This window comes from Hyperolius riggenbachi, chromosome 3 (assembly GCF_040937935.1).
Source record: "Hyperolius riggenbachi isolate aHypRig1 chromosome 3, aHypRig1.pri, whole genome shotgun sequence".
In the NCBI taxonomy this organism is placed as follows: domain Eukaryota; kingdom Metazoa; phylum Chordata; class Amphibia; order Anura; family Hyperoliidae; genus Hyperolius; species Hyperolius riggenbachi.
In genome coordinates, this window is record NC_090648.1 from 437113142 (window position 1) to 437136580 (window position 23439).

The following is a 23439-nucleotide window of genomic DNA, read 5'->3' on the forward strand; positions in this document are numbered from 1 at the left end:
TTCATCTCGGATCCTCTTTAATTGGCAGGCAGAATGCACCTGCTGAATTCTAGCTTTTACATTGCAAATTCTACTTAAAAAAAGATATCTCAATACATACAGAGCTTTCCAACACTGCCCCCTGCAGGATAAAGTAAGAACAGAACGTCCTGTTAGCATGAGTGCAGAATCCAGTGATGTGTGTTTTGTTTTCCAGTTTGCTGGGCAGGTGAATCTTCATGTGTTTGAGGACTGGTGTGGAAGCAGCATCCGCCAGCTACGCCGCAACCTGCACTTCCCTCTCTACCCCCATGTGAGTATTCTTGACTTTCTGTACATATATTTAGCATGTGCTTGTATATAGGTCTGTGGACACAAGGGACACCACTAAACAACGTAAAGCAACAGGTTCACACTGGATGGATCAAATATGGCAGCAGTTTTTGATCATTATTATCGACGGTGGATCTCCACCTCCCTGTGTCCCTCTTCTCTTCAGTGTCATGTGACAAAAGCTAAAGTTTAATCACTAGAGCTCCAGGATGTATACTGCCAGAGCTCTAGTGTTTGAACTTTGACTTGTAACACACGGAGGAGGAGATCCGCCAGTCAAAAAAACCCACCAGACCCAGGAAGACACACGCTAGCTGGACAGGTGAGAGTAATGCTGCCATTCTGCGTCAGTCGTCGCCGGATTAGAAGCTGCTAGCGACACACTCTCAACCTGCTGCTGATCAAGCAAAATGTTTTGTCCATTCTGACAGAAATCGATTGGGCAACATCTGCGTTACCAATTTCAAGCAGATTCGACCACAGTGATCGAATCTGCTGTATATTGATGGTGCACTTTGTCAAGTGTATGGCCTGCTTACCATTCATCTTTTTCTGTGAAATAAATGCAGATCCTAATTAAAGAGGACCTTTAAACTAGGACTAAACTTTATCCTAATCAGTAGCCAATAATGTACTCCCTTTCCCACAATAAATCTTTACCTTTTCTCTCACAGATCATCAGGGATGACTGTGTGGCTGATATTGTGGTGAACCCCTCCCACAGTGTGATGTCAGGGCCATGGTCCTGTCAGGACACTATGTATGTACATATATATATATATATATATATATATATATAATATATATATATATATATATATATATATATATATATATATACGCTGTATATATTACACATACAAAATATTTTAGCCTATCACATGGTAACTGGGTGTGTTATAGATAAGGGCAGTTGGCGCTGTCCATTGTTTTCAATGCCTACCAGTTGTAAAGATGTAAGGATGCTGACCTGCAGGCTCGCAGCGGATCAAACAACTTAAATTACACAGCGAGTAACAATCATTCCTTGATCTACCGGGACAAGGTCCTCCAGCACCCAAGGCTGAGACGCCAAACTGCGCCCCTCCATCCCTCCCACCTCAGCCGTCACACCCTGATTGCTATTAGACTAATAGACTAAGAGGTGCCCCAGGGCCCCCAACACCTTAATCTCTAGTTATCTGGCTTGCAGTCACTACCATGTATCCCCTTTTCTTATTTCTCTCTGCTTCAAACACAATAGGGAAATGAAAGCTGAGTGCGTTATGCGCCCCTCCTACACTGCGCCCTGAGGCTGGAGCCTCTCTCGCCTCTGCCCGGCACTGTCTACCATCTTTTTTTTTACTTTTCATGTTGCAATGTCTTGATTTATTTTTTTCTCTTTACTACTATCTATTGGTAAAGCTTCTCTCTAAGTGCAGCACATCCACCTTCTACCACCAGGAAGAGGGCTGCACTCAGTACTGTGCCATTATCACGCCAGTAGCGGGTGTGTTCTCATTCTACAGTTTGTTGAATCAATAGCGCACTGGCTGAACCGGATCAGCCACCAGGCTGCCTGTTAATGATTCATTCAAAATAGATCATGCATTGGCGTAAACATGATCTAATATTTGTTTAGGTCCAAATTGATATTGTTCAAACACATCCAAGATAAGGAGAGTGTTTGTATTACTGGCCCTATTGATCTATGTCATATTTTTCTGCTTCAGTTGAAAGATGTATCAGCTCATTTGATCAGCATTCACAGGTACAGTATGCAGGGGAAATGTCGTGACCTCACACAAGGCTTAAAGTGAACCTCCAGACTAAAAATCTACTTGGCAGCACTGAAAAGGCTTGGTGTTTCTTTAACAGTTTCACAGCATCAGAACTTTGTTTTTCTTATCCAAGCCTAATTTTTAGCTGTACAGAAGAAAATTGCCCGGGCTTTTTCCCCCTGATGCAGTGCAAAGCATGATGGGATTTCTGATATAGTTGTTCTCCCTCTGCTGTTTTGGTGCAAATGTTTTTTGTTTTTTTTTAATTTGAGATTTGAAGCCAATTTTATAATAATTATGTATAAATAATTTATAAATACATGGACTCCTGCACACTATGCAAAGATAAATTCTTCACTTTATTAGAATAAAATTAATGAAATGAATAAAATTCACAGTAAAAAATGCTCAAAGATGTCTCTACCAAACATTAGAAAACACACCCATAGCTGTCTAGCAAAATATCCTGCGAGCAATCTCACACCTCATCCACACCACCATACACACTACGAGATCTCGCACAGATAATTGGACAGATCACAGCATCGCTCCTGCAATGTTCCTGTAGATAGAGCGTCCTTCTGGCTCCTAAATCAAGATAAAATGTATACAAACACCAATATCCATAGGTAGATAGCATAAGACATTGAAATCCACTTGTAATTTGGCAGTCCTAAATCGGTTTCATATCTTGCACAGTTTATATAGAGCTGCACAATAGCGGCATTCGATAGAAGGAGTGTATCTCCTGGTACTCACAGCTCCACTCCTATTAGCGTGTCTTACAGTCCAAATCGCTGTGCTCCATCCATCAAACAATGTCCTAGTGGAGCTGCGGCATCTGTACGTGGGCTGGGGAGACGGAGAGATTCGATTCAGACCTACTCGACTACTGCGGAGCCCCAGCTGGCAGATTCTGCAGTCAGGAGTATAACAGTAGATTCAGTCTGTTGCTGTACTTGCGGTCCACAAAAAGGCCCAGAAGTTGCGCCGTGTGACGTCACAGTGCCAACTACCACTCACGCCTATGCATTTCAAGAGGGATACGCCTCTCTTCATCAGAGGTTAGCCATGGGGGAGTGGTTAAGGTTAGGTATTGGTAGAGGGAGGGTTCATTGTGAGAGGTTTATCTTAAGTAAAATATTGCTATTTGTTGCTCTGAGTTACTGTATATTCCAGCGTTTAAGACGACTGGGCGTATAAGACGTTCCCCCAACTCTTCCAGTTAAAAATATAGAGTTATTATTTATTTATTTATTGTATTTATAAAGCGCCAACATATTACGCAGCGCTGGATATTAGTTTAGGTTACAGACAATATTTAGGGGTGACATACAGCAATAAGTCAATACAGGAATACAAGAAAACCAGATCACACAGCACAGTATGAGTACAAGGTAATGCTTAGTCAGTCACTGGATGGAGCATGGAGATTAGGCAAGTTAAGTTCACTCAAATGCATAGCATGGGTTCACAGTAATGGAGGTGCATGAACAGGTAGGACACAAAAGGAGGAGAACCCTGCCCAAAGGCTTACAATCTAGAGGGAGAGGTAGGGACATGAAAGGTAGGGGACCAGAGGTCAGCTGTTCAGAGTTTGGGATATACTCGCCGTATAAGAGTACCCCTCTTCAAACGCACACCAAAAAAAAAATCATATACTGGTGCTATGTATGAACAGATACTGGCACTGTACTATATGTGGTACCCAGTATATAACAGTATACAGGGGATTGACTGGTTGGATTGGTCAACTCTCCCTCTCCCTAAGCGGATTGGTCAGCTCTCCCTGTTTATCATTATCAGACAGGTATGGAAGAATAGATCACGTTGTGTACATAAAACATGCCTCTTTCACCTGTCTGGCTGCCCTTGTATCCTATTTACCTCCTTCTCTGCCTCTCATATCTCACACAAGTGCACCTGCACCGCTTCACTACAGTCCTCAGCAGCAAGATCTGAGAGGCGGTAACAGGATAGGGTGTATCACCTGGCATCAATGACCCTCAGCATATAAGACGACCCCCAACTTTTCAGAAGATTTTCAAGGGTTAAAAAGTAGTAATATACGTCAGAACATACAGTACTCGAGAAGTTTGCACTACCAGCCGGACTCACATTTCAGGTTAACCAAATTTCACATTTCCTCCATTCTGTTGTCCCCAGTAGATATTTTATTTCCCTCCTTTAACTTTAAAAGCTGGTGTCAGTCACGGTATCTAGAGGGAGGGCTTATCTCCTATCTCTATTTCTCAATTATTGGGTCCTCGCCTTCCAAAATTGAACTTAGTATTACCCTTTGGCACCGTCTTTTTTATATCCGGATGTTTTGATGTCTACTGCATCTCTTGTGGCTTTCTTCAATAAAATTATTGAAACAAAAATATTGGTATTGGTTACCAATATTTCACTATCGGTTTTTCCAATTTAACATGAGAATATTTGTAAATTTATTAAAGAGGAACTTCAGCCTAAACAAACATAGTGCCATTAAGTTACATTAGTTATGTTAATTAACCACTTGAGTACCATGGGCTTTACCCCCCTTAAGGACCAGGCGCTGTTTTTCCATTCAGACCACTGCAGCTTTCACGGTTTATTGCTCGCTCATACAACCTACCACCTAAATGAATTTTGGCTCCTTTTCTTGTCACTAATAAAGCTTTCTTTTGGTGCTATTTGATTGCTGCTGCGATTTTTACTTTTTATTATATTCATCAAAAAAGACATGAATTTTGGCAAAAAAATGATTTTTTTAACTTTCTGTGCTGACATTTTTCAAATAAAGTAAAATTTCTGTATACATGCAGCGCGAAAAATGTGGACAAACATGTTTTTTATTAAAAAAACCCATTCAGCCTATATTTATTGGTTTGGGTAAAAGTTATAGCGTTTACAAACTATGGTGCAAAAAGTGAATTTTCCCATTTTCCAGCATCTCTGCCTTTTTTGAGCACCTGACATGTTTCATGAGGGGCTAGAATTCCAGGATAGTATAAATACCCCCCAAATGACCCCATTTTGGAAAGAAGACATCCCAAAGTATTCACTGAGAGGCATAGTGAGTTCATTGAAGATATTATTTTTTGTCACAAGTAAGCGGAAAATGACACTTTGTGACAAAAAAAAAAAGTTTCCATTTCTTCTAACTTGCGACAAAAAAAAATGAAAGCTGCCACGGACTCACTATGCTCCTCTCTGAATACCTTGAAGTGTCTACTTTCCAAAATGGGGTCATTTGTGGGGTGTGTTTACTGTCCTGACATTTTGGGGGGGTGCTAAATTGTAAGCACCCCTGTAAAGTCTAAAGGTGCTCATTGGACTTTGGGCCCCTTAGCGCAGTTAGGCTGCAAAAAAGTGCCACACATGTGGTATTGCCGTACTCAAGAGAAGTAGTATAATGTGTTTTGGGGTGTATTTTTACACATACCCATGCTGGGTGGGAGAAATATCTCTGTAAATGACAATTGTTTGATTTTTTTTTATACACAATTGTCCATTTACAGAGATATTTCTCCCACTCAGCATGGGTATGTGTAAAAATACACCCCAAAACACATTATACTACTTCTCCTGAGTACGGCGATACCACATGTGTGGAACTTTTTTGCACCCTAACTGCGCTAAGAGGCCCAAAGTCCAATGAGTACCTTTAGGATTTTACAGGTCGTTTTTGTTTCAAGACTACTCCTCACGGTTTAGGGCCCCTAAAATGCCAGGGCAGTATAGGAACCCCACTAATGACCCCATTTTAGAAAGAAGACACCCCACGGTATTCCGTTAGGAGTATGGCGAGTTCATAGAAGATTTTATTTTTTGTCGCAAGTTAGCGGAAATTGATTTTAATTGTTTTTTTTTCACAAAGTGTCATTTTTCGCTAATTTGTAACAAAAAATAAAATCTTCTATGAACTCACCATACTCCTAACGGAATACCTTGGGGTGTCTTCTTTCTAGAATGGGGTCATTTGTGGGGTTCCTATACGGCCCTGGCATTTTAGGGGCCCTAAACCAAGAGGAGTAGTCTTGAAACCAAATGTCGCAAAATGACCTGTGAAATCCTAAAGGTACTCATTGGACTTTAGGCCCCTTAGCGCAGTTAGGCTGCAAAAAAGTGCCACACATGTGGTATTGCCGTACTCAGGAGAAGTAGTATAATGTGTTTTGGGGTGTATTTTTACACATACCCATGCTGGGTGGGAGAAATATCTCTATAAATGACAATTGTTTGATTTTTTTTACACACAATTGTCCATTTACAGAGAGATTTCTCCCACTCAGCATGGGTATGTGTAACAATACACCCCAAAACACATTATACTACTTCTCCTGAGTACGGTGATACCACATGTGTGGCACTTTTTTGCACCCTAACTGCGCTAAGGGGCCTAAAGTCCAATGAGTACCTTTAGGATTTCACAGGTCATTTTTGTTTCAAAACTACTCCTCACGGTTTAGGGCCCCTAAAATGCCAGGGCAGTATAGGAACCCCACTAATGACCCCATTTTAGAAAGAAGACACCCCAAAGTATTCCGTTAGGAGTATGGTGAGTTCATAGAAGATTTTATTTTTTGTCACAAGTTAGCGGAAATTGATTTTAATTGTTTTTTTTTTCACAAAGTGTCATTTTCCGCTAACTTGTGACAAAAAATAAAATCTTCTATGAACTCACCATACTCCTAACGGAATACCTTGGGGTGTCTTCTTTCTAAAATGGGGTCATTTGTGGGGTTCCTATACTGCCCTGGCATTTTAGGGGCCCTAAACCGTGAGGAGTAGTCTTGAAACAAAAATGACCTGTGAAATCCTAAAGGTACTCATTGGACTTTGGGCCCCTTAGCGTACTTAGGGTACCGCCGTACTCAGGAGAAGTAGTATAATGTGTTTTGGGGTGTATTTTTACACATACCCATGCTGGGTGGGAGAAATATCTCTGTAAATGACAATTGTTTGATTTTTTTTACACACAATTGTCCATTTACATAGAGATTTCTCCCACCCAGCATGGGTATGTGTAAAAATACACCCCAAAACACATTATACTACTTTTCCTGAGTACGGCGGTACCACATGTGTGACACTTTTTTGCAGCCTAGGTGCGCTAAGGGGCCCAACGTCCTATTCACAGGTCATTTTGAGGCATTTGTTTTCTAGACTACTCCTCACGGTTTAGGGCCCCTAAAATGCCAGGGCAGTATAGGAACCCCACAAGTGACTCCATTTTAGAAAGAAGACACCCCAAGGTATTCCGTTAGGTGTATGGCGAGTTCATAGAAGATTTTATTTTTTGTCACAAGTTAGTGAAAAATGACACTTCGTGAAAAAAACAATAAAAATCAATTTCCGCTAACTTTTGACAAAAAATAAAATCTTTTATGAACTCGTCATACACCTAACAGAATACATTGGGGTGTCTTTTTTCTAAAATGGGGTCACTTTGTGGGGTTCCTATACCGCCCTGGCATTTTACGGGCCCAAAACCGTGAGTAGTCTGGAAACCAAATGTCTCAAAATGACTGTTCAGGGGTATAAGCATCTGCAAATTTTGATGACAGGTGGTCTATGAGGGGGCGAATTTTGTGGAACCGGTCATATGCAGGGTGGCCTTTTAGATGACAGGTTGTATTGGGCCTGATCTGATGGATAGGAGTGCTAGGGGGGTGACAGGAGGTGATTGATGGGTGTCTCAGGGGGTGGTTAGAGGGGAAAATAGATGCAATCAATGCACTGGGGAGGTGATCGGAAGGGGGTCTGAGGGGGATCTGAGGGTTTGGCCGAGTGATCAGGAGCCCACACGGGGCAAATTAGGGCCTGATCTGATGGGTAGGTGTGCTAGGGGGTGACAGGAGGTGATTGATGGGTGTCTCAAGGTGTGATTAGAGGGGGGAATAGATGCAAGCAATGCACTGGCGAGGTGATCAGGGCTGGGGCCTGAGGGCATTCTGAGGGTGTGGGCGGGTGATTGAGTGCCCTAGGGGCAGATAGGGGTCTAATCTGATAGGTAGCAGTGACAGGGGGTGATTGATGGGTAATTAGTGGGTGTTTAGGGTAGAGAACAGATATAAACACTGCACTTGGGAGGTGATCTGACGTCGGATCTGCGGGTGATCTATTGGTGTGGGTGGGTGATCAGATTGCCCGCAAGGGTCAGGTTAGGGGCTGATTGATGGGTGGCAGTGACAGGGGTTGATTGATGGGTGGCAGTGACAGGGTGTGATTGATGGGTGGCAGTAACAGGGGGTGATTGACAGGTGATCAGTGGGTTATTACAGGGAAGAACAGATGTAAATATTGCACTGGATAATTGATAAGGGGAGGGGTCTGAGGGCAATCTGAGCGTGTAGGCGGTTGATTGGGTGCCCGCAAGGGGCAGATTAGGGTCTGATCTGATGGGTAACAGTGACAGGTGGTGATAGGGGGTGATTGATGGGTGATTGATGGGTAATTAGTGGGTGTTTAGGGTAGAGAACAGATGTAAACACTGCACTTGGGAGGTGATCTGACGTCGGATCTGCGGGCGATCTATTGGTGTGGGTGGGTGATCAGATTGCCCGCAAGGGGCAGGTTAGGGGCTGATTGATGGGTGGCAGTGACAGGGGGTGATTGATGGGTGATTGACAGGTGATTGACAGGTGATCAGGGGGATAGATGCATACAGTACACAGGGGGGGGGGGGGTCTGGGGAGAATCTGAGGGGTGGGGGGGTGATCAGGAGGGGGCAGGGGGGGGTAAAAAAAAATAGCATTGACAGATAGTGACAGGGAGTGATTGATGGGTGATTAGGGGGGTGATTGGGTGCAAACAGGGGTCTGGGGGTGGGCAGGGGGGGGGTGGGGTCTGAGGGGTGCTGTGGGCGATCAGGGGGCAGGGGGGGGGGGAATCAGTGTGCTTGGGTGCGACATAGGGTGGCTGCAGCCTGCCCTGGTGGTCCCTCGGACACTGGGACCACCAGGGCAGGAGGCAGCCTGTATAATACACTTTGTAAACATTACAAAGTGTATTATACACTTTGTATTCGGCGATCCGGGTGCTAGTAACCCGCCGGCGCTTCCGAACGGCCGGCGGGTTACAGCGCGAGGTGGGCGAAGCCAGTCCCTCGGCGGCCGATCGCGTCACGAATGATGCGATCGCGCCGCCCATGCCCCTACAAGGACCGCTGCCATTTGTCAATACGGCGGTCCTTGCGGGGTCCACTTCCCGGCCACCAATTGTCTATACGCCGGTCGGGAAGTGGTTAAAATACATAGGTAATATAGGGCCATATGCAATTCCCTTTTTCACCTGAGTTTTCTCCTAGGAGATAATTTTTCATCTTTAATTTAATTTTCAACTAAAAAAGTACCATAAAGTAGGTGAATAAGTACTATCAAAATTATTTTAAGTATTTTCTTGCTTTCTGGTGGCTTAAAAGGCATTTTATTGAAAAGTTAAAAATATGTTAAAAATATCACCTAGGAGAAAACTATGAAGAAAAAGTGAATTGCATATGGGCCATAATCTCTTACCCACCCAGTTTTAAAAGAACAGACAAATGTTTGATTTCATGAGGGCAGCCATCTTTTTGGTTATAAGGAGGTGAAAGGGAGCATGAGACACAGTTCCAACTGCCCTGTGTCCTGATCACCCCTCCCAGTTGCTAGGCAACGTGAACAACAACATAGGAAATCTCATCATGCTTTGCACAGCATCAGGGAAAAAAAGCCTGGGCAGTTTTCTTTGATGGGGCAGAGCTTAGCTTTTGTAAAGCTAAAAATAAGGCTTATGTAAGAAAAAGCAAAGTTCTGATGCTGTGAAACTGTTAAAGAAACACCAAGCCTTCTCAGTGCTGCTGAGTAGATTTTTAGTCTGGAGGTTCACTTTAATGCTCTACTGTCAGCTTTTCTGGGCCCACCAAATTTCCGGGTGCCTTTTTTGACATACGGGGGCAAAGCACATACAGCATGCACTCTTCCTAGTGAACCTGAAGCGGGATTTGAAATGAGTCAGATACTTACCTCAGTAGAGATAAGCCTCTGGATAGTCCATGGGCTTCCCAATCAAACAAACAAACAAACACAGAACATTTACCGTATATTGCGCTTTTCTCCTGGCGGACTCAAAGCGCCAGAGCTGCAGCCACTAAGACGCGCTCTATAGGCAGTAGCAGTGTTAGGGAGTCTTGCCCAAGGTCTCCTACTGAATAGGTGCTGGCTTACTGAACAGGCAGAGCCGAGATTCGAACCCAGGTCTCCTGTGTCAGAGGCAGAGCCCTTAACCATTACACTATCCAGCCAACTATTCCAATGCAGGGTCCATCCAAGCTTATCCAACAAGGGTTTGTTGAATATGCTCTAGTGGTCGTGTGCAAAAACAACCATACTACGCATGCATGAACTATAGTCCGAGCATGAAGCTGCTTCTTTCTCCACGCAAGAGTGGCCTTGTACTTTGGCCATTCAGGGACTGTACTCACATATGCACAATATGGTCAAGCTCTTAAATGAATGGGAGCGAAGACATGAAGAGGAAGAGAGTCCAGGGCAGCAGTGTTTGGGTCCAGGAGGATTTACCTAGGTAAGTAGGAGATGGTCAGATTTTATTTCAACAGCCAGCTAATAGAAATACTTTGTTTGTGGTTTTAACTGTTTTTAATGAGGTTGTGCATGGCTGGGCTCAAAAGACCTTAAAAATGTGGATGATTTTTGAAACTGACAAATGTTGCACCAGTTTAAATGACCCAATCTTCTATTGGAATAGTGTTTTGTTTTTTGCTTTTTTTCTATTTTTTTTTTTTCATTTTTGTGATGACATCATAACAGCCTCAGTTACTCTTTACTAGCTGAGAATAAGAACTCATATTGAATGCATAAGAATTCATTTAACTCTACTTTAGATTCGCATGACAGTCAACAAGTTGGCGATCACTCCACAATGGACCAATTATGGGCTGCGCATGTTCGGATACCTCCACCCATCAACAGATGGTAAGAGACAACGGGGTGTATTCACTAAACTGTGATAATATTAATGTGCACAGATAGCACACAGAAATGTCACTGGCTGTTACATATACTGTAGAACACTGTAGATTATATAAAACAATGCATACATGCATGTCTGCACTGGTAAATTTCACCACAGTTCATTAAATGGAAACCAATGATGACACATAAACATAAAAATCCCCATCTCTCTCTTGCCCACCTACCCCCCCCCCCTCCTTCACCACACCACAACCCGTCTTGCCTGTCTCTCTCTGTTCTCTCTATCTGGCCCCCACAACCCTTCCTTTTCCTCTGTCTAACTTCTGTCTCACATCCCTGCTTTGCCTGTCCTATCTCTAAATCCAAAACCAAAAAGCTTTATTGGTAGGACCAAATACACTTAGCATTGCCAAAGCAAAGCAACACATAACATTGGAGAGGGTTGTGGGGGATTCTCTCTCTCTATGACAGACATCACTCATTGATGTTCTACCCCCACCCCCTACACTGCATACACTTCAATGTACACACACATCTACATACGCAACATACCCATACAGGAAACAAACACACACACACACACACACACACACACACACACACACACACACACACACACACACACACACACACACACACACACACACACACACACTTTTGTGATCATTTGTACTTACATTTGAGCTTTGGGGAAAACAGCAGCTGTGTTGGAATTATTTTGGTTTATTGTTTCAGTATTCCACCACAGCAGGGTCCTTTTTTCGCCTCCTCCTCCTTCAATAGTACATGCTGTTTGGCACTGAAAATGATCATGAAAGATTGTTTTGGGTGGCAGAGATGAGAGATGTATAGTCTGTGCATGTTTTTTCTGTGGCCCCTAGGTGAATGGGCCCTGACTGTTATTGATCAGCTCGGCTTGACCCTTTCTTGCCTTTCTTGCAGAAGTTCATAGTTTACTCCAGCTAAATCTCATTATTCCCCGTTTCTAGGTTACTTCCAGTTTGCGGTTTCATCGGATGACAACTCGGAGTTCTGGCTGAGTGAGGATGACTCTGTTGCAAGGCTGCAGCTCCTGTGTCAAGTGGGCCCGGTAAGGAAATGTTACCTTATGAGTATCTCCTATAAACTCTGAGACTTATAGGTACTGTCTAATGAACAGCTCAGTCAAACATGTTATTTCAGTGATTTGTAGATGCTGGGGCGCTAGATTACCCATTTCCTCTACCTCTTGGGAACCCCAGTAGTGAGTTCTTTGCATTAATGGTCTCACATCAGCAGACCTGCTATAGCTTTAAAAATTTTCAATATACCCTCATATGTTCCCTGAAAACCCGGATCGCTCCACCATTGGCATTTGTACAATGTCTAAGTACCACTGATAAGCAGCTGTATTCATTGACTGCCATAAGACACAGAGATCCAGCAGAATTGACATTTTTTTTATCGCAGCGTGTTGTCATCATCACATCATACTACAAGACATTTGCCATTTTCACTACATTTTGATATGTAAAACAATCCAGTCTAGGTTTCCTGCACCACTCACAGTATGTTCTTCCATGTTCTCCACTGTTAGTAAATCAGCCACGAAGTGTACAGTTGGGAATGCCGAGGAAGGGGTGCAGCCATGGGAGCAGCCATGGGAGGAATACCCGTGTCAAACAGGCCCACCTACCACCTTCTGATCTCTCACCCACCTCAGATTATTAAAAGGGCAACATTGAACTGTGTCATACCAAAGGGATACAAACTGCCAGCTGATGTCTCAGATCTTCCTAATCTTGTATAGACGCCTCACTCAAACATTATTTGTTTTACAAACTTTTAGTTAGATCAATTTGCATTGTTCCTTACTTTTTTCCTTTAGGCTGCTTACACACAGGGACGTTACAGGCGCACATTAGTGCGCCTGTAACGCTCCCCCAACGCACAGCAATGTAACACAAGTGGGCTGTTCACACAGCCCACGTTGCGTTACATGTAATGCTGCACGTTCTCCCGAAAGTGCAGTATGCTACGGCGTTAGAGCGGCTATAGCCGCGTTAGACTGTTTGCACATGCTCAGTGGGGGGCAGAGAGGAGGCGGGGAGAGCCAGCTACAGTAGCCGCGCACATGGCTACTTAATATTCACTGCACTGGCGGCAGCTGATTGGCCGGCGGGACCACATGATGCGGAGTGTCTCGCTCCGCATCACGTGGTCCCGCCGGCCAATCAGCGCCACTCTGGGAGACCTTATAGGGATAGAGCCGCCTAACGCGGCTCACTCTACCGTCCTATCTTGCAGCACCATACGTTGTGTTAGGTGCACGTTATGCGACCTTAACGTGGCACCTAACACAACGTCTTGGTGTGCAAGTAGCCTAAATGTTTAAAGAAGCCTGTTACTACTGATTGTGTATGGTCCTGTTGGATAACATTTAGGTCAGATGTATGTGGCACTGTGTTCATGTTGCTGTCATTTCATGTCATCTTTGAAACACGTGAGCACCTTATATATATATAGCCTCTATCAAGGGGAACTATACTTGTAAGCTTGAAAAATGAGGGACTAAAATTAAGCATGAATCTTTCCCAGAATCCTCTTCATTTTTGGCTTGGTTTTGTCTCTACTCTGAAACATCTCTTTTCCTCAGGCAGGAAAACAGTGGACGGCCCCAGGAGAATTTGGGAAATTTAAGGATCAGATCTCCAAATCCGTAAGGTAAAACAATATTCTCTTCATGGTATGTTAGGCCTAGTAGAACATCAATAGCCAATCTTCATTCCAATCAATTTCCAGCACAAAAACTGGTTTGATGAAGATACCAAAACAACATATACATGTGTAATATGGCTTTCCTTCTAATCAAAAAGCATGAGCATAAGTACAAATCGTGTGACTACCCCAGCCCAACTTTGATGGGACCAAACCTCCCTATGCACCCACGGTGTGGCCACCATGGCAGCCTCCATAACAAATGGAGCCACTATGGCTCCCCCTTGCCCCACAACAGTGTAGTCCCTCCACATAACAGTACAGCCATAATGTCCTTCCATGACACTGCAGCCATGATGGCTGCCCTCAGAACAATGCATCCACCATTGTGTCCCTCCCATTAAATGTGCGGACATTATGGCAACCTCCATAACAAAGCACAGCCGCCATGACATCATCATAGCACCCTCCCCTCGCTGATAACAAGTGCAGGCCCCATGAGACCACCTCCTCCATCCATCTACGGTTGTGGATTAAAAGTAAATTGCTTTCTACAGCATTGGCCCTTCCACCACAGTGCAGCTGCCCATTGTCATTCACCTCGCCCCTGCTGCTCCTGAGTCTTTTTGTGCGTTATGTGACATCACACAACATGCTAGCAGTGAATGACATTTGGGAACTGTTGGGGAAGCACCACTGAACAGGTCTCTTTATGGAAAGGAATTTTAAGAAGTGGGCTCCACCAGGCCCACATTCCTCTGTGGCAATGAGACCCACCCAATTGTTCCCAGTCAAGTTCCTGTTCTTGTTACACTGTGTTGAGTTACACAGCATGTCTGCATAACATAAGTTAATATATACCGCATACTCCTTTATAGGTTGTCATCTTCTAAGCGCTATTACTTTGAACTGTTGCACAAGCAGGATGACTCTGGCACAGACCATGTGGAACTGGCGGTAAGCAGCAGAGAGGGTTTTGAGTATGTCAGAGTATATGGGGGGAGGGATTTTCTTGAAAATGTTCCTTGGTGTGTTCTGGTTTCTGGCAGATGTCAGCCGTTACTGGGAATATTGTACAAAATTTTCTGATCTTGTTTGCTTTGCCTTCCTGAAATCATCCACAATTGCCTTATCTGTGCAGCCAGTCAGTGAATACGCACAGCGCGAATAACAAAGAAATCATATTAAGTAAATCGGTTTCTGGAAGTTCCTGAAAACAGGATCGCTAAAAATGGTTGTTCAGTCAAATCACTCAAGTGAATAAAAAAATCACTCAAGTGAATAAAAAAAAATCTCCAGATCTTGAGGTCAGAAAGCAATCATAATTTTCCATATCACATGGTCTTGTACAGCTAAAGGTTTTACAGCAGGCTCTGTGGGTTGGGGTGTTGCTGTGCAGCTACTTATAATGCCGCATAGTGGGTGGAGCTTACCAAGAAGATTAAAGTCTTTGGCCCTGAAAGTCTGAAAACATTGGTTTATTCAATCAAGCTATTGACTTACATTTGAGGAGCTCACAGGGCAGGACGATCGGTCACACGCAACAACATTCACAAACTTATAACAAAAACTTATCTGAGGACAAAAATCTGAGATTGGTAAATTCCACATAGGTAGAGATATGTAGGTGAGCTCAGGGTCCCTAAAAAGGCCAGTCTAATAGGACCCCTAATTCTGGGGTCCTATGCTAAGGATGGATGCTAATAAGCACATGCACAGTGGGACACATATCTTAACGGACAGAAAGTTAGAGAAAGAATATAGCTAAGGGTGCCCACAAAGCCAGACGCTCTGTACCTCATAGCATATAATTAATAGTAGGAGGTCCAACCATGTGAATCCACAATGCCACTACGTACAGTCAAACAATTCAGAATAACTTGGTTCAGTCAATTAAGCTGTTATGTTGCATGTGAGAAGCTCTGAAAGTCTCCTGGAAACACATGGTGAAAACGTCTCCTGACCAAGTGCTCCACAAGACCAGAAAAGGTCTGTGCCTTACAGTGCCCCTATTATGTGGTAAAAAAAAGAAAATGCTTGATACTTACCTCGATAGTGGGAAGCCTCTGGCTATTATAGTTCAGAGGCTTCCCGTATCTCCTTACACCCTCCAACAAACGTTCCCACAAAACTTATTTGACCAGTGAAATAAGTTTCTTCTGGCTGTGCTCCTGGCCATGAACAAGCGTATGCTAACCAGGCATATGTACGGTCCATGTATGCCCAGTACAATGAAGCTTCTTTTTGGTTTAAAGCAGGGGTGTCACACTCAAATACACAGGGGGGGGAATTGAAAACTGGGCCAAACTTGATGTCTATAGGTCATCTCCTTTCCCTATACAGGTCCCTGGTGTCTCTCCTTTAGAGATCCAGCGTGCCAGTTCACTTGGCACGCTGACATCAGGGGCAGTTGTGCACCTACCAGATTCTTGATATTCTTGACTGTGGTAGCACTGAACAACCCTCCTGTCTAAAACTTGTATGTGTACAAGGCTTTAAAAATACAGGAACTCTGGCTTGACCCTCCATACAAATACTAGTGGTAAACTTTGCTGTAAATTACAGAAGTTTTGAATTGACTTGTCTTCTCAGGATTTGAGCTGGCAAGTACCATACTACTCCTGCCTTGTAGGACTTTAAGTTTGGGCAATAGGAAATGTTTGTCTTATTATTGTTTTCCACTTTTCAGTGGCGTCCAGCTGTACCTGGTACTAAGTTCATGTTGATAGACTCAAGATTCCTGTCCCTCTTCTCAAGTGAGTTTCATTTGTGTATCCTATATTACATTGTGAGTTAATTTAAATGAATAACATACTTTTTGTCACTGTTATGTTTTTATTTACCTTTTAACTATTTGTGGGAATGGGTAAGGGGACCCCCAGAAGCCACCATCAACCCTCCCAGGGGCTAAACCCTCACTTCCTCCTGGGCACTGGAGGTGGGGAAGACCTTCTTGTCCATGGATTGGAAAATGGCTCTGGGGCGAGGGGGAGGCCTTGCTGCCCTTCTTTTTAAGAGACCCCCATATCATGGGCCATGCAATCTGATATAGCTCTGAGTGCGTAGCCCCACACAATCCAGGCTCTGAATTCTGGCTATACCAGCGTGCATGGGTGACAATGGGTTAAAAGGAGGCTTGGGAGGGGGGAACCCTATCCTGTCCTTTTTCATGAAATGAATAAAATGTGTATACAGAGTTCAATATATAAGAACAATTAGCAGTAAATAATGAGCAGGTAATGGTAATGAGAGTAACAGAGCTAGAAGCCATATAGGCCTCGTATAATTTGACAGGTTGTCATATGACCCATAAATCAATGGTCACTCATATATATGGTCGCTCATATAACAATGCAAATTAATAAGGAGCTAACATAATAAATATAATTAGTTGTGAACTGTTGTCCAATAAACCAAACAATAACCCAAAAAATCAGTAAAATGTAATTTTACCAGGTTTACAAAACATTTTTCCTATGGAACGTTAAAACCGATTTTCAAAAAACCAACATAATCTTCTAAAAAAAACAAAACCTCCCTAACATGGGTGGTAACTCGGTGGCGATAGCATGTACGGGAGCTTTACTGGTAACCACAGCCATTGACTACAATGGAAGAACGAAACGCGGTACCTGGAAAAGAGTAATTTCCAAAATTCCTATTCTTACTCAGATGTGAAAATCGGAACTTTTATAAATCCGCACCCTCATCCCTAATTAGTATGTCTCTCTCTAAAATCAATTGGTTGCAGACACACTGCAAGCCATTGTCAGCCTTGAAGGGCACAAAGGGAAGAGTTTTATATTCAGTAGTGATGCATGATGGGAAATCCGTCTTTCTCCCACAAAGCTGAATAATTGTGAATGCCTTCTGTTTGGAAAAGATAAAACTACATTTAGGGCTCTTTCACATTAGGAGCTGATCCGTCCATTTTGGAGGATAGCTCCTAGGATTCGGTAAGCAGGTTAACATCAAAGTCTATTGACTTTCAAGTTACCTTTCACAGTAGACAAAGCGTTCCAGAGCGTTACGTTGTAACTCTTCTGGAAGCTTTTAATCGTGCGACGCAGGCGCTTTTCCTTTGGGTGAATTAGAACTAGCGCCGCTGATATGCCTCGAACCACAATGTCCCAACGTCATTCTGTTCATCATGATAATGCGTGCACGAAATCTGGTTCATGCAAGCATTGGCTAATGTAAAAGAGCCCTAAGGAATGCATTAGTGAATAGTCAAATTTGTAGTTCTGTTTTTCCTCTTCTGCACAAAGTTTATCACTTTTATGTGTGTTTTTGTTTTTTTGTTGTGTTTTTTTTTAGCTGTTAATTACTGCGCTTTCATACCTAGTAGTTGACCTCTCTAACGTTTCTTTCACAGATGAGTCTAATCTGCCCCTGGGTGACACATCACTGATCCCCCTGAGTATAGCCAGTCATCACAATGCAGAGTCTGATCAGCATCCATCGGAATTACTGAAACCGGATCCCAGAGACACATTCTATAAAGGTAACTGTCATTGGCTATGAGTGCCCCAAGGGGAGATATTAAAAGTCCTCACTATGATCTGATATGCCACAGGTGTCAATATTTAAAAGAGCCTAGTGCAGGTTTACTGGAATACACGGCTCTCCACAGGTCTTCAATAGCCTCTGACCTTAGTAGAATAGAGCTCACAGGATCATGGAAGCTTGCTGACTTGTTGATGTTGGTTGCCTTTCTGCATTATAATGACTTCTGTCTCTCTATATGTTCCAGTGCCTCTTGTGCCTCTGAGCCGGGTGCAGAGCGTCCTGCCCAGCTGTCCATACAAGCCCAGCTACCGCGTGGAAGGATATCCTCTGCAGAGATACCAGGGCCTGCAGTTCGTAAGTAGCTCCAGTGTTGTGGTAAGCAAGTAATCTTAACCAGTTCAGCTTGAAGGGTTTTTCCCCTTAAAAAACCAGAGCAATTTTCACCTGTCAGCGCTCCTTCCATTCATTCGCCTATAACTTTATTACTACTTATCACAACGAAACAATCTATATCTTGTTTTTGTGCCACCGATTAGGCTTTCTTTGGGGGGTACTTTTTGCTAAGAATTATTTTATTCTAAGTCCATTTTATAAGAATAATAAGGAAAAAAATTCATTATTTCTCAGTTTTCGGCCATTATAGTTTTAAAATAATACATGCTACCGTAATTAAAACCCACACATTTTATTTTCCCATTTGTCCCGGTTATTGCAACATTTAACATTTTTCCCTAGTACAATGTATGGCGCCAATATTTTATTTGTAAATAAAGGTGCATTTTTTCAGTTTTGCGTCTATCCCTAATTACAAGCATATAATTTATAAAGTAATTGTAGTATACCCTCTTTACATACATATTAAAAAAGTTCAGTCCCTAAGATAACTATTTACGTATTTTTTTTAATTTGTAATTTTTTTTTTTATTAAAAAAAAAGTTTGGTAACTTTAGGGGAGTGTACGGAGGATTTGGTAAAGACAATTTATTTTTCTTGGGGGCAGCGGTAATATGTTTTAAATTAATGCAAAGTAAGTACCACTTATACACACAAAGTAGGTGAAAGTGATTTCTTTGTGTCTTTAGGTCCGTCTCACCTACGTGTATCCCAACGACTACACGCGGCTTAGCCACATGGAGAAGGAGAACGAATGTTTATATCAGGAACGCACCAGATATTCTAACAGGTACAGTCTGCCACATCTGCACATCTATAGAAGAGGCCGGATATATATACGCATGTATTCAGTGCGAAAAATCGTCCGTTTTAAACCAGCTGCGTTTTACATGGACACAAGTGTGGCCTAAGAGATAAATGTACTGATGGTACTGAGAGGTGGTTACACTCCCAGTACTGAGAGGTTATTGCACTGGCAGTAGTAGGAACTGTTTGTACTGGCGGTAGTTAGAGGTTGTTGTACTAGCAGTACTGAGAGGTGGTTATACTGGCAGACTGGCAGTAGTAAGAATTGTTGTACTGGCAGTACTGAGAGAAGGCAGGGGGAGTGACCAGTACGAGGTGTGGCAGTGTGCAGGTAGAGGCATAGCAGAGAAGTGGGTGTGGCTTTTAGCCGGGAGGTCTAGCCAAACATCTGCACTCACCACGGCCCAACAGAGCCTTGTCAGTGAGAACAGCCAGTGCTACAGTGTTAATAATGCTGTTTATTATAAAGTCTTACTGCCAGGCTTGACAGTAGTGACACACTGCAGGGATTTAAAGAAGAACTCCGGTGAAAATAATGTGTTAAAAAAGTCCTTAATTTTTACAATAATTATGTATACATTTAGTCAGTGTTTGCCCATTGTAAAATCTTTCCTATCCCTGATGGGGTCCTGACATCATGTGGGAGGGGTTTCACTACAATATCGGCCATACAGAGCCCCCTGAGGAACCGTTTGTGAAAAGGAATAGATTTCTCATGGGAAAGGGGGTATCAGCTACTGTTTGATGACGTTCAATTCTTGGTTTTGGTTTCTCTTTAAGTCCTGTTCAGTTATAGCAAAATGAAAAAGGTGAAGGAGTGGAAGAGCAATTAATATACAAAATGCTGTAAGCGTGTATGGCAGCTAGAATTATGGGTACAGCAAACATTCTAAACTTTGTACTTGGACTATTATTTTCTGTGGCCTATCTATATAAAATGTATTTTTATTACCAATAAATACAGTTTCCACATGTCTTTCCCCCAAAAATATTTTTATTATTATTTTTTATTGTAGATTGAAATACAACAAATACATGAAAATTGATAGACCAAAAACTCAATCCATTGAACATCCAGGTACGTATGACAGATTTTACCGAGTTTAAACATTAAACTGAATTCCACTTCTACTGAAAATTGCTAGAAATATTTTGTGTAATGTGTAACCACCAATGAGTTTACAGATGACAATAAACATGAATCTGTAGTCTGTTTACAGGACAACAATCAAGTATTTTCCTCTTTCTACATGAGTAATTCGCTGAACAGAAGAACCATTATTACCAAACCAACACTAATAAAGCGACTGGCATCAGCGTTGATTTCCCAATCTGACAGTTTTAGGATTACTGTGGTGCTGCTGGCATTGATATGCATAAAAAAAAAAATTTGGCATTAATCCTAGCAAGTGAGAGAGATATGCTGGCTGCCATTTTTATTCAGATTTTGGTCCTTTTACACGGTGTCTGGACCATATCATCGCATTACAATATAATGTAATGATATTCCTATGGTGCTTTTACATTGAGTGTGGTGCAGCAGGTCCCATCAGAGTATGGGCCCGTTTCCACTTCTGCGGTGCGAATCGCTGCGGTAAAAATTTGCATGTGGACGCGAATTTCGCATGCGGGTCTATGCGAATTTTCATGCGAATTCGCATGGATGACGATCTATGCGAATTTAACCATGGCAGTGCTGGTGTGTTTTTACATTGTTTCTATGTGAATTCGCATGAAAATTCGCATACCCAAACCGCATGCGAATTTACTATTAATACATTGTATGCGATTCGCATAGCGGTATGCGGCATGCGAATTCTGATGGCTCTGCCATGCAAATTTTTTCTGCACAGAAAACCGCAAAGGAATCCTGACAAGTGGAAACAGTCCCATTCACTTGTATTGCTATGCGAATTTTCATGCGAAAAACGCATGCAAATTCGCGATAGTGAAAATGGACCCTTACACACGATGTGTGCATTTACAGTAACAGTGAAGCATATTTTCATTGTACTGTATGTTTCACTGTATAAACTTATAAACTTTGAATGTTATTGCAACGCAATGTACACAGTTTGCAAGGACCTTTAAAAGCAAATCTGTAAGGACAAAAAACTGAAACATTAGATACTGAAGTAGAGCGAATCCTCTGGATGGTGTAGAGTTCCCTAGTGCTTAGTGGCCCCCTCCCTGCCCTATACAGTTCCCAGGTGTCTAGTGCCCACCTCCCTGCCCTATACAGTCCTCATGTGTCAAGTGCACCATGTCCGCCACTATACAATTCCTTGGTGTCTAGTCACCCCCCCCCCTCCAATATACAGTTCCCTGGTGTCTAGTGCCCCCATGCAGTTCTTTGGTATCTAGTGACCCTCCGACCCCCCCCCCCCACACACACACACACACACACACTACAGTTCCCTGGTGTCTTGTGTTCTCCCCTCCCCTATACAGTTCCCTGGTGTCTAGTGGTCCCCCTCTCCTATACAGTTCCCTGGTGCCTAGTGTTCCCGCTCCTCTATACAGTTCCCTGGTGCCTAGTGGTCCCCCTCCCCTATACAGTTCCCTAGTGTATTGAGGTCTCCCCTCCCATATACAGTTCCCTGAGGTATATTGCCACCATACAGTTCTCTGGTGTCTAGTCCCCCCCCCCCCCCTCCTTACAGTTAGCTGGTGTCTTGTGTTCTCACCTCCCCTCTACCATTCCCTGTTTCATAGGTTCCCTGCTTAAAGGGACACTTAAGTCAAACAAAAAAAATGAGTTTTACTCACCTAGGGCTTCCAATAGCCCCCTGCAGCTGTCCGGTGCCCTCGCTGTCTCCCTCCGATCCTCCTGGCCCCGCTGGCAGCCACTTCCTGTTTCGGTGACAGGAGCTGACAGGCTGGGGACGCGAGTGATTCTTCGCGTTCCCAGACACATTAGCACCCTCTATGCTGCTATATGGTATATGATATATGCTATAGCAGCATAGATGGCGCTATTGTGGCCAGGAACGCGAAGAATCACTTGCGTCCCCAGCCTGTCAGCTCCTGTCACCGAAACAGGAAGTGCTGCCGGCAGGGGCCAGGAGGATCGGAGGGAGACGGCGAGGGCACCGGACAGCTGCAGGGGGCTATTGAAAGCCCCAGGTGAGTAAAACTCATTTTTTTTTGTTCGACTTAAGTGTCCCTTTAACCATATAGGCTTAGTGCTCAGGTGCTTGCAGGCCAAATATAAATTAAAGTGGGGAGACCTCTGGGGCCATATTTGATGGCACTGCAGGCCAGATTTGACGGATGGGCCAGAGTTTGACATGTATGATCTGGAGGCTTCCCATGTCCTGTTCATTCTAATTCCTGCAGCTGGCCAGGATACTCTTAATCTTTGCAGCTGCGCTCCGATCCATGTACATGTCTTGAGCATGGAGTTCACTAGAGCTCACAGGCTGCCACTAGAATCCTCTTCCAGTCCTCCATAACTAAGCTGATGGATGTTAGAGACCTTGCGTTCCTCCACCTTCCATTTGAGGATGCCCCACAGATGCTCAATAGGGTTAAGGTCTGGAGACACGCTTGGCCATGGCCATTCCAGCACCTTTACCCTCAGTTTCTTTAGCAAAGCGGTGGCTGTCTTGGAGGTTTGTTTGGGGTTGTTATCATGTTTAAAATACTGTCTTGTTCATGAAGCTAAATATTTGCAAATGCCTTCTGTCTGAAGAGGGCAAAATTGTACTCAGCAATTCTCATTAACTTTAGACGGTTTCACCTAAATTTGGTATTTTGCCCCCCCCCCCCCCCCCCTTGCTCAAGATACTTACAAACCATAAATAATGCTGAGTAGCCTACTGATTACATTTAGCTAATGAGCATGGCTGCAAACTATTTTTGAAACTTTTCTGATATTCCTTTCTCACTTTGTGCCATTTTCTGTATTTCCCAGCTGACATCTTCTGTTGGAGATACATGGCTCAAGGATTTATCTCCAAAGATCTCCACACATCTATAGTGCGAATATCACAAGT

At 43.3% G+C, this 23439-nt stretch overlaps 1 protein-coding gene across 3 annotated transcripts in view; it reads left to right on the forward strand.

The window, feature by feature from the left end:
- B4GALNT3 (beta-1,4-N-acetyl-galactosaminyltransferase 3) overlaps positions 1–23439 on the forward strand; it is a 154598-nt gene that overhangs the window by 110182 nt on the left and 20977 nt on the right. For 2 of the 3 annotated variants that reach the window (XM_068277687.1, XM_068277688.1), the window contains 10 exons: positions 197–292; positions 10945–11035; positions 12025–12125; positions 13671–13738; positions 14611–14689; positions 16422–16488; positions 18108–18236; positions 18486–18595; positions 19324–19424; positions 20458–20519. In XM_068277687.1, coding sequence (XP_068133788.1) covers positions 197–292; positions 10945–11035; positions 12025–12125; positions 13671–13738; positions 14611–14689; positions 16422–16488; positions 18108–18236; positions 18486–18595; positions 19324–19424; positions 20458–20519 — 904 coding nt within the window. Of the gene's footprint in view, positions 1–196; positions 293–10944; positions 11036–12024; positions 12126–13670; positions 13739–14610; positions 14690–16421; positions 16489–18107; positions 18237–18485; positions 18596–19323; positions 19425–20457; positions 20520–23439 lie in introns of those variants that run through there. The other variant, XM_068277689.1, reaches the window with a different exon arrangement.